The sequence below is a fragment of the Nipponia nippon genome, unplaced genomic scaffold (genome assembly GCF_047370975.1).
Source record: "Nipponia nippon isolate SJK-2023a ecotype South Korea unplaced genomic scaffold, ASM4737097v1 scaffold_6, whole genome shotgun sequence".
Classification (NCBI taxonomy): Eukaryota; Metazoa; Chordata; class Aves; order Pelecaniformes; family Threskiornithidae; genus Nipponia; species Nipponia nippon.
The window spans coordinates 77,174,205-77,185,426 of record NW_028262380.1 but is presented as its reverse complement, the minus strand read 5'-3'; the positions used below and the strand labels follow the sequence as shown (position 1 = coordinate 77,185,426).

The window sequence follows — 11,222 nt, the reverse complement described above, 5'->3', positions numbered from 1 at the left end:
TTTAGAGAGAAAAGGCGAAGAGATTTTTTCTGATGTGCCAAGATCACACAAGAAGAGTATGGCAGAGCTGGCAATAAAACTCACAGCTTATGAGTCTCTCTCCTCTTCCTTACCAATATCCTTTGAATTAGAAAAAGTCAACCAATTTAAAACTGTGTTACAATTTGGCAGAAGTACAAAAAACGCATTTAAAAGAAGACATTTGTCAAGGCCAGGCTCATAACAAGCAACAGCGTGTTTTCCATTATAGGATATTCAGTTCAAGAGCAGAAGCTTTTAAAAATATTCAAATACTATTCTTCCAGCAAGCGTGAGGTATGTGAATTCTTACACAGTATCCACTGCAGGAAATTATTTGTCACACATGAAATAAAAGACTATGAAAGAATACCTAAATTCTCTAGAGAGGCAAAACAGGGAGAAATCCCTAGACTTGTTCCCAGTGCACCGAAACCCAACTAAATTAGCCCAGACCAGAACTACTTCTGCTAAGCAGGTATGTTTTTCTGGTGGTGGTCACACAGCTGTCTTACTGGCTGAACCATGATGGTTATAACTTCCAGACTATGGGGAACAAAACCATTGCTTGGCTGTAACATTTCCAGGAGCAGAGCCAGCCCTGGAAGGGACATAATTCTATTGCCTGATAATGTTTTAGCTAGCCCCATGTTGCACACACCCCTATTATTCTGTTTGGGGACCTGCCCAGAGCTCAAGAGTTTCTTTTTTGGCCTGCACAGCTTTATGAAGGAAGGTAATACAAGTAGTTCATGGTGTAAAGTGGTAAATTGCATGTTCAGCTGAATGAAACAGAGAGAAAGATGTCCTGCAGCTCTAACTAGGACTCTGGAGTGTGAATACAGTTAGTGGCTTCCTCTCAAATTTCCTCTGTAACTGTGCATCACATCTGTGCTCCTTTTTCTACCTGTAAAACGGGGCCCATAATATTTCTGTTCTACTTCTTTGGTCCTACGTGTCTATTTTTGTTGTCACAGGCATACTTCCAACTACTATCTATCTGAGTTCAGTGCATTTGAAGTAGAAATAAACCCTCTTTTTACTTGAAACCGCCATGCACCACTGTAATACTGATTCCTAATACAACGTGACAAAAATTGTCTCTGAATATTGCAAATGCAGTCTCTTTCTTACCTTCATTTACTTCATCATTTTCTTTGTCCACTTGTGCTTTCAGAACATAACGTTTTATCAGTCTTTTCATTATTTGCTGCCAGATTAAAACAGTTATATAATCAGGTGAGCATATATAATTAAACACTATTCATTTTTCTTTCTTAACTATCTCCCTCACATCTGTATAAGTGAAAGAATGATCAACCCCAGATCAAACCGTTGCCTCATCTGGGCTTTTTTGGTGGCATGCTGAGATGCATCATTACAATAAAGCACTCTTCTCATCCAATTACCTCTTATTTACAGAGCACCACAACTTTTTGTAGGGAACAGGACAACAGGAAAATATGTCTAAACACACCTAAGTTAGGTTTTAAGTAGCTTCAGAATAGGTCTTACTCTTTGTTAAACTCAGTTCACCTGTGAAAGGATGTGTAACAGTAAGAGATAAATATTTACCTTTTCAAAAGAAAGAAAGCTGAGATTTTACAGTATGACAGTGCAATGTCAGCTGTACAGGATTCATTAAGATTATATCTGTATTTTTACACTGTAACTGCCAGGTTTCCTTGTATGTACTAATATTCTTGTACTGTGTTTCCATACCTAATCTACCGTAGCTCGTCTAACAGAATTTTCACAGGTGGATTACATACCTTCAACATTTTCACTAGGGGAACAAGAGCTCCTATTTACTCGTCTATTTCTGAGCTGGAAAGAAGATGGGAAGGGAACCTCTGACAGACTCCTCTTAACAGAAAGGAGCATTCCCATCTGCAGGAATGTTTAATGTCACGTCTCAGATCATGAGAAGAAAGGAAGGGAAAGTAATGCTAACCTAGTCAGCTCCATGCTTTCACATCCCTTCCCCAGAAATCAGTTTCAGGTATTTGCTTCTCACACTTTCCAAACTGGACATCAAAGGAAAATTTAAGTTTGGTAGCGGCTAGTTTTTAAACGCTTCAAATAATACGGCTTGAACAATAACTGTCTTTTTTCCAGTAGAATCCTGGAGTTTGATTTCTACAGGAGGTTTTCTTTCTTTGGTGAAGGCAAAATGTACTTAAAACACAAATTCTGCTTACTTACAGTAACTTCTACTTACGCACAGTTCTATTACTCAAAACAGTGACTGCTGTATGTACTTACCTGATAGCGTGTCGGCTGATTGAGAATGCTGTTAAAACTGTGCGATTCAAAAACTCTGGAGTTTGACTGAGTGAAAAGGTTTAACTAGGAAGAAATAAGACAAAATTAAAATATATTATGGAATGCACAGTTAGAATTTAGCTCCATTTTTTTTTTTCTTGGAGACATCTTGGGGAGGTCTCCATGGTCACTATATCAGAATATTATTTAAAAAAAAAAAAACCAAGATTGCCTTCACTTATTTGTTCGTTTTGGTTTTTCTTAAACACTGATCCTTTTAGCCATCCTGTTCACAGCACAGCTTCAAAGCAAACATGCTCGCACAGCTAAGGAAATAATGAATTATGACTTGGAGGCAGGGATGAGTGACCAGAGCAAGGAGAGACTCTCTAAACTGGCTTTAACAAAGAGCTGTTGCGGATCTGCACTCTTAAGCATACTTTTAACTACAAATACATGCTCAAAATGATTTCTGCTTAGTTCGAAGTGTTTTTCCAAAGCACCATTTTCAGAAATTGTAATACATTTAGAGAAATGGTCATTGTTCAATTATTTGAGGATCACAAAGCCATCAGATCCCAAATAATTTAAAATTTTTGTAGCAGTGGGCTAGAAGCAGAAGGGAAAAAAAGCCACCTTGGACAAGATGGCTTTGTGACTAATACAGAAGGTTTGTTACTACCAAATCAGGGACCTAACTCTCCTCTCAGATACACTGGTGAGAGTGAAGTAAAAAACATCTATCCATAGAAGAAGATTCAATGCCCCAATCTGCATTTGTCATTAATTTTCTGTGTGACCAATTAAAAGTCACTGAATCAATGATAGCTGACCTCTCTGGTGGGATTGGGGAGCAAACTGAAGTCAGCCTGCATCTATGTAGTAAGTTAGATGCTTTCCATAACTGTCGTGGGTTTTGTGCCTATACTGCATACAGCCTGTCACTTAAGCTGGGCCACAAGTGGGCTATTTTTACCTGCTCCAGGTTGCCCACCTTCTTGTGGGCAATGAGACATCAGCTCAGCCACCACTTTTATTAGGGAGTGAGGCAGGATTTATCTTTGTACAGTGTAATACATAGTGTGCCAGCCCAGCCTGACACAGCGGAGGCTGTGGGCTGCCTTTCCCAGAGAAAAATAATTTGGTTTGTAGTTCAAGAAAACTAGCTCCACCTGACCTGTCGCAGCAGTGACTCTGACAGGATTTTAGTTCTTTAGTGACTCACTATCATACGTAGAATGTAAGTACTGCTGTATGATATGCGAGCACTACTGAATGTTGTGTTATAAAAGTGTATCTTAGGGTGTTGAGGTTTCTTTGTTTGTTTTGTTTTTTAAACACATCTCCTGTACAGTGACTGGAGAGAACTAATGAAGTTCAGGCACTCAGAGCACTAGAGAGCAAAAGATGAGCAGTTAGTACCAAAAAAGTGCTTCTAGCTAAACTGATTTAAATTGACATTTTTATAAACATGTATGTACTTTCACTGCCTACAGGAAACTGGAGAAAGTATTTTCTTTACTGAAGATTCAGTACCACCAACAGCTGAGAAGTCCTAGGCTCCAGAGAGATCTTTCGGAAAAGATGACTAGGCTTGACATTTCTGATAATTTACAGTAAAACAAATAAAAATTATTTTCAAGGTATTGCTCTCAGTCTTTGTAACACACAGGGCCTTGAGCCTAACTTATAAAAAAAGCCACATGTAACCTCCTTAACCTGTCTGTACCCCAGTTTGCGATCAGTAAAACAAGGGGAATTGTTATCTAATTCTCACAAGGGCATCGTGACACTGCATTCCACCAACATTTGTAAAGAACACTTAGATATCCAAATTTAGAATGTCATGGAAGTACTGAAGATTATTATTGCCAATTCCCCGCCCCCCCCTTTCCTGTTGTCTTCTGTTGAGAACATAGCCTTTGACAGTAGGCAGTGAATATGATACTGACCACACTTCATCCTTTTCCTGTCCTAGTGAAAGGAAAAGTTTTCTCTTCTTACCCTCTGGCCTTTTTTTTTTTGCCCTGAACTAAAAATCTTTCTAATGGAGGCTGAAAGCATCTTTATTCAATATTTAGGTCATTCCTTGTGGGAATTACTTGTGTCTTTGAATACTCAGTTCTTTTTGTTTTAATTGTGTTTCTCCAGTCATTGGACTTTCCTTGTGGTCCTAAGAGAATTTATAGCTATTTTTTGGTTTTATGCAGTATATTTAGGCAGTCTGAAATACATATCTATGAATATAAATGCTTGACTTATTACCGTACTATCATCAGAAGCACAGATTATACCCTAAAACTTAAAGAAAGCAGAATGCTGGAGTGGATACACAATTCTTCACTGCAATGAAAAGATCTCAGTACTTACCCTAGATTTGGAATTGCCCATTCCCATTTCAATGTCCTTCTGTAGCCGTCTCCTCCTGCACTTAGAAAAGTTAATGATCCTCATAATGAAATAGAAAAAAGATTTGGGGCTTGGTACCAGACTGAACGGTGGAGGTAATGTTTTTCCATCATCAAAATACGATAACCAAAGTTTAGAACGAGCAAACTTCCACTCTACATCACTGTCATCCTGTGTTAAGATATAAAAACAAGTATGTGCTTTGTTTTTATGAAATGCAAAACTTCTTCCAAACGAAACTTCTTTTAAATATCTACCCTCTCTGGTTTTACATAACATGTTATTTGCTTGCTAGTAAGACTCCCAGTAGTTCTGCAAAAATGCAGCCACTTTATCAAGTCTATTTTAACTAAATTTCAGTTGTCTCTTTATGGCAACATCTCATTGACAATACTTAGTTAAAGCATGTGAACCATTTAAACAAGTGTTGTTTTTGCACTGAGTGAAAGCCAACATATAAACTCCTTGCTATTTAAAGTGGAACATTTTTGGTTTTTTTAAAGTCTTGTTTTTCTCATTAAAGTGGTCATGTGAATTTGGTACTCACACAAGTGACGCAGTATTAGCTTCAGGGCAGACACGGTTTAAATTGGTAGTACTCACAGCTTTTTATATAACCATGAAAAGTAACTCTGATTTATAATGGAGTACAGAAAATACAAACTTTGTTGTCATGAAGAAATCATGCTAAAAAACGACAAACTGATTTTGTCCTAATACATTCTTACTGAAGTATTCCAAGGCTGGGCTTGGTTTACTCCAAAGGTAAAAAGTTTGTTTATTATAACTATTTTTTTCCTGCTAAATTCCCTGACATTTCCCAGAAATCACTGGCAATGACGTATCCATTTGTACGCTATGTCTTAGATAATCTTTTTTTTCCTGCTAGCGTGGGTGTGTGCCCACTTCTATGTGAATGTAGTACTATTTGAATAATATCAGAACTCATGGTCGGGAAAACTGGTGCTATAAATATACTTTTACTTTCATTTCAGCAACTTGGGATTTATTTTTAAAACCCAAGTATCTTCTCTACTTTAAATTTTCTGAGTTTTTTATTGGAGTCAGATGCTAAAGATCTTTAAAAATGAAGATACTTTGTCATCATAATGAAATGAAAATAAAATATCTCTCTTTTAATAAGCAATGCACCCAATAAATTTGTGTGAAATTTAAGTATTCATTCAACTCAGCCATTTGGCAGATTTGGAGAAATACTGCCAGTGTGTTTTCAGGGCATAGGGCAAAGCTCAGTAAACCTAGAATCGAGTTTTAAAATTGTACCTACAGTGGAAAAAAGCACATACTGCAAACAAAGCATGTAAGCATTGCAAAGTGCGACTCAGTCACAACAATCTTGAAGATAAGCACCTGTATCATACTCCACGGACAGAGGCATATAAATGTAATAAACCATGTCCGTGTATCACTGCTGTGCATAAGTGTCTAACCCCTGCACATTTAGCTAAAAGGTTTGAGGATTGGAATTAAAAACAAGATTTCCGTTAAAGAACACATCAAAATACATTTAATCCATATCCTAATGATCCATCAAAGACTGAAGTGCACTACATTAAGGAAACATGCAATAAGCACCCTAAGGAAAGTGGGAATGAACCACCCATGTCTAAAATGTTACACCCAGTAACATTTTTCTACTTCACAGAAGTCTTCATTTGAATATTACTTCAGATTTTAAGATTTCTGGATGGGTGACATCTCCTTAGATGCGTATACAGGGCACAATAGAAACTACTTGTTCAGATCCTGTAAGGTTCTGCAGCTTGACTGCGTTGTTAAAGTCAGTCCTAGGAACACGTTATTTTTTGTGACCTCCTTTACTGAGGTAATCTCTTCACTGTACTTTTGCGTATCTAGATGCGTTCATTGAAATAACTCCTAATAATTCTGCCCTTTTTCAAGATAACAAAAGAGAATAACTTGGGAACAGAGCCCACCTCAATTTCTTGATATGAACTGTTGATCATTGCAATCAGCATGTTGAGCAGAACTACTACCATCGTTACGTTGTATATGCCATAAAGAACATAACCAATGTTCTCTATGAACTTATGATCATATTTGAGGACAACAGATGTTACTTCAGACAAGCCAAATATTGACCAAAATAAGGTCTTGAAACTTTCTTCCACTCTGTAGGGGGGGGGGGGGGGGGGAAAAAAAAGGAAGGCATTATTACTAACTACACAAATAAATATATAAGTTGTGTTTACAGTAAGTGATAAACAATCTCAAGTAATTTGCCTGTGAACCAGGTTTGTAGAGCACTGATCAAAACAACAAACATGCAAGAAAATATTTTTCACAGTATGCTCAATTTCTCCATTGTGCCCCGCCTGTCCATCACAGATAATATAGTTGTAAAAATACATGCAAAACAACAGACCAGGAATTAGAAAGGTATTATATTTCCAGGTTTTGAGATGAAGCCTCCCTTTGCTTTCCAGTTTAACTCTGCAGGGAGCAGACCTTCCCTGTCCTAATAAAGCTAAAAATGGGGCTAATGGGAAGGAAACTGCTGCAGCCCTTTCAAGGGCTTCCGATTAAACCTTCCATTAGGAAGGGTGCACTCAGAAGCAGGTAGCAGCAGGTTCAGCAACAAAACTGACAAACCAAAGGGATTTCATGGCATTTGTTCAAGACTTGTTGAAATCAGTAGGAGCCAGGCACTTCAACAGGAGGCAGGCACCTAGATAACCTTAAGGCTCCAGGTCCAGGACCGACTGCCTCTATGCTCTTGTCTCCATCCCATGGTCAGGACGACTCCTGAGGAACTGAGCTGCCAAGGGCTCTCCGACAGCTGCCAGACAGCTCTTCAAGCCTTCAGGGCCTTTGAAAGTGGATCCTCTTCAAGCTCTCCCCCTCATGCCACCATTCCTCTTTCCACTCAGGAAACATTGCTACAGGTTGACTTGTCATGCAGTCAGGACACGGCTCACTGCAAAGCTCTATCCTGCCTCGCCGAGAGGTGGGCTAATGAATGCAAGCTGAGAGATCTTGATATTCAATAGATTTTGATGTGCCTTCCATTGCACCCTACAGAATTTACTGGAAATGACTTCATCCTCTGTGTTACCAAAAAGTGAACCAACAGACAGCTGTATTTTAGTAACTAAAATATGTCAGTACACATATCTTGAATTACCTGTTTTAACACTGATAAATGATTTTTAAATGCAAATAATACACAAATGGATGTATAGTCTAGTAAAATAACACCCCTGTTTAAGAAACGAATATTAATAAGCACACAAATAGTATGCATACTAGACACCTGATATCAAATCCTGTAACAAAAGTATCATTATGTTTCATTATCTAAAGAAAAGACAATGTGTAAGAATAAGTGCAAAAATCAGGCTCAAATTAAGGAGAAGTCATGGAGTCAACTACATGAAAATATGGCAGTTTTTATAGAAGTCATGTCACCTGTAGAAAGATAGGAGAAAAAGAAAAGTTCTGAATTTCACCATTTGGTGGAATTACTTCTGGTTTGGAACGTCCTAAATATTTATCACTTCCAGCATCACCTTTTTCCAGGGAGTAAAAAAAAAAAAAACAAGGAAACAAAAAAACTTTGGAGATCACAGCAAGCAATCTCATTGCACGAAAGGAGCCTTATAACTAGCATTCTTCTGTACTGATGTGACTAACGATTATACGTAGTTGTCATGTAGATTGCAGATCTGGATCCAAAATAGTCCAATGCAGTTTACAGATTTGTTTCAGTACCAGCCAAAGGGTGAAACATGCAATCCACAGAATCACTATCTCTGTTTCTTGACAAATTAAAATTATTTGGAGGCCTATTATTGACATCTAGGCTAAATCTCTCTGTGTATCAATTAGGTCTGACAGAGCCCAGTTAAAGATTACAATTCTAATGGTTGCTTTGGGAAAATGTCTTTTGGAAGACATCAGTAATAATTTCTTGCAATTGGTTGTCCACAAGTCTGTGTGATTAACATAATATACAGGTAAAATTATTTTAGACTGCAATGAAAGCTTCCATTATACAAGTAGAAAAGAATTGGTCTTTTGTATTCTGCTTTCTAAGGTCCTGAGATACCTGATTTCCCGCTGACTTCAACTGTCTTCAGTTTTATTTTAATGCTAGGAGAGAGCATACAATATCTCACAGGCTTTGTTACCTTAGTGAAAAACTTGAAAGTTTAATATCGGCTTTTTACTTAAAACATAACTTCATACTTACGTTGTAAAGGCTGGGTTTAGTTTAGCTCCAAGGTAGTAGGAATACAGTATGAACATTCCAATCATAAATGCAAGAAATACCATAATAAAAAGGACCATAAACTTAAAGATGTCCTTAACAGTCCTTCCAAGTGAAATCTGCAAGGGCCCAAAACTCTCATTTGCAGGCAGGATGTAGGCAATCCGAGAAAAGCTAAGAACGACAGCAATTGCATAAAGGCCTTCAGATATTATCTGAGGATCAGATGGGAGCCATTTATCTCTAGCTGAAAGATATGAAATATAGGGGTAAATATAAGGAGTTACTCATTTATCACAATGTTGAAAAATACATCTCAATAGGATTTTTCCATGAACACGTCCGAATTTAGATGAAACATATTTGAAGAGTCTAGTAGTTGCTACTCTATTCCTATTTCCTTTAAGGCACAAATGATGAATATAAGTTACGTTACCTTTTGCGAGAAGAAAAACGATACTTGAATAAATATGACATTTTCTTCTACAGTTTGCACTTTAACCTGAACTACATAACAATAAATAATTCCTTATTGCTTTTCTTAACACAACTGTATTATTACCTATCTGAAGAAGCACTATGCTAAAGCCAGATATTTATTCATACTTTGTGTTTTATTGATGGGAAGTTAACAGTGTTGGTTGATGAACAATTTCCTTTATCAATCGCACCAAGCTTTTCTCGTTCTTACAAGTTTAGGATGTAACCTAGTTCCCATTGAAATCATGAAGATTTTTGCCATTTACCTCAATGGAAGTAGGATCATGGTTTTTACACACAATATGTACAGAAACAATTGAGTTTATATATAAATTCATTAATTGTTCATTATGTGAATTAATGCACCATCTTAGCAAAATAACACTGAATTAAAATGTGTTTCATATCAAAGTACCACATGTTTCTAAATGTGTATTTACATATATACAAATTCAGGTTGATTATCTAGCGATTAACATAAATAACAAAGCCAAGTCTGCTTTTATAATATATTGAAGTTCATAAAGCATATGCTAAAATACACCATCAGCGCCAAATACAGCCTTTGCTGGTGTTGCAAATAGAGATTCATCACACCTTTAATTACAATTTCTGCACTGCAATAACTATTTAGTACTTTTATTCTATTTGAGCAGATCTTTACTGGGCCAGCATCCTTCCTTCAGCAGGAAATGCTGATAGATCTTTATGAATATGAATAACTGGATCAAACAACTGAACCAACCAAAAGAATTCACATTGAAATTTTATCTGTTGTGCACTAAGCCAAGAATAAAATATAGTTTGCAAATGTTTAAAATCAAGAGGGTCAAATTTAGCTCTAGGACAAACAGTTACAACAAAATTATGGATAGCTACATTTGAACTGATTTTGTCCTTATGCCTATTGTTTTGTTTTAATGTATTAGCAAACTTATTTGTCAAATTAGTGTCAAAACAACTATTGTTTAAATAGAATAGAAACATAAATATTGAGGCAGAAATGGTTAGACAATGTATGAATACAAACACATACAAATATTCACCTCAAGGCTTTGAAATGCTAGTGCATCCTACCAGTTCCTATGTTCAGATCTGTGTTGCAGAAAAGTTAAACTCACCGTAAGTAAAATATTCTATTTCTGGAGGAAGCGTGACCTCAGAGAGGTCATTCTCCTCAATGTAGTTGTCCACATATTGTTGTGCTTTTGTGGCCTGCAGGAATGCCAGAAGCCTTGCTGTGAAAGCGGCAATGAAAATGGACAGCATCCCGAAATCCAAAACATTCCATAACTGCAGAATATATTCCCTGGGTCCTTCCAGCCACAGCTCTTTGCATTCTGACCACATCATACCTGCAAGAAGAAATGAAAAAAACCATAGCAATGTTGGCCAAACTCTTTTCATTTAAACTCTCTGCATTCTCCCATTTCATGAAGCCAGGTGGTACCAGTGGAGCAAAAATTCACTTATTTGCAGTGTCACAGTGTCATCATACACCTTGAGTAAGGCTCTCTTGGTTTTAACAGGGTTGATCAAATGGCAAGGTATTAATTGATACGCAGGGATAAAGCTCAGACATCTCCACATAGGGTAGCATAGAGCCATGACTTGGCAGTGAAAGTATTATGGCCTAACAACATAACAGTATGCTGTACTTTTAAAGAAGGAAAAATGTTAAATGTAGAAAAAAAACTCCTCTCATTTCCTTACCATTTACATTCTAAATCATTTCTGAATCAGAAGGATTTTTACAGAGGAGCACAGCTACCCAACTACACAGATGACCAAATATAAA

At 37.1% G+C, this 11,222-nt stretch overlaps 1 protein-coding gene across 7 annotated transcripts in view; it reads right to left on the bottom strand.

Moving 5' to 3' along the window:
* TRPC3 (transient receptor potential cation channel subfamily C member 3) overlaps nt 1–11,222 on the bottom strand; it is a 62,115-nt gene that overhangs the window by 748 nt on the left and 50,145 nt on the right. For 6 of the 7 annotated variants that reach the window (XM_087738051.1, XM_087738052.1, XM_087738054.1 and 3 more), the window contains 6 exons: nt 10,546–10,779; nt 8,927–9,191; nt 6,651–6,846; nt 4,654–4,863; nt 2,284–2,367; nt 1,153–1,228 (listed from right to left, as the gene is read on the bottom strand). In XM_087738051.1, the coding sequence (XP_087594177.1) occupies nt 1,153–1,228; nt 2,284–2,367; nt 4,654–4,863; nt 6,651–6,846; nt 8,927–9,191; nt 10,546–10,779 (1,065 nt within the window). Of the gene's footprint in view, nt 1–84; nt 121–1,152; nt 1,229–2,283; nt 2,368–4,653; nt 4,864–6,650; nt 6,847–8,926; nt 9,192–10,545; nt 10,780–11,222 lie in introns of all 7 variants that reach the window. The other variant, XM_087738050.1, reaches the window with a different exon arrangement.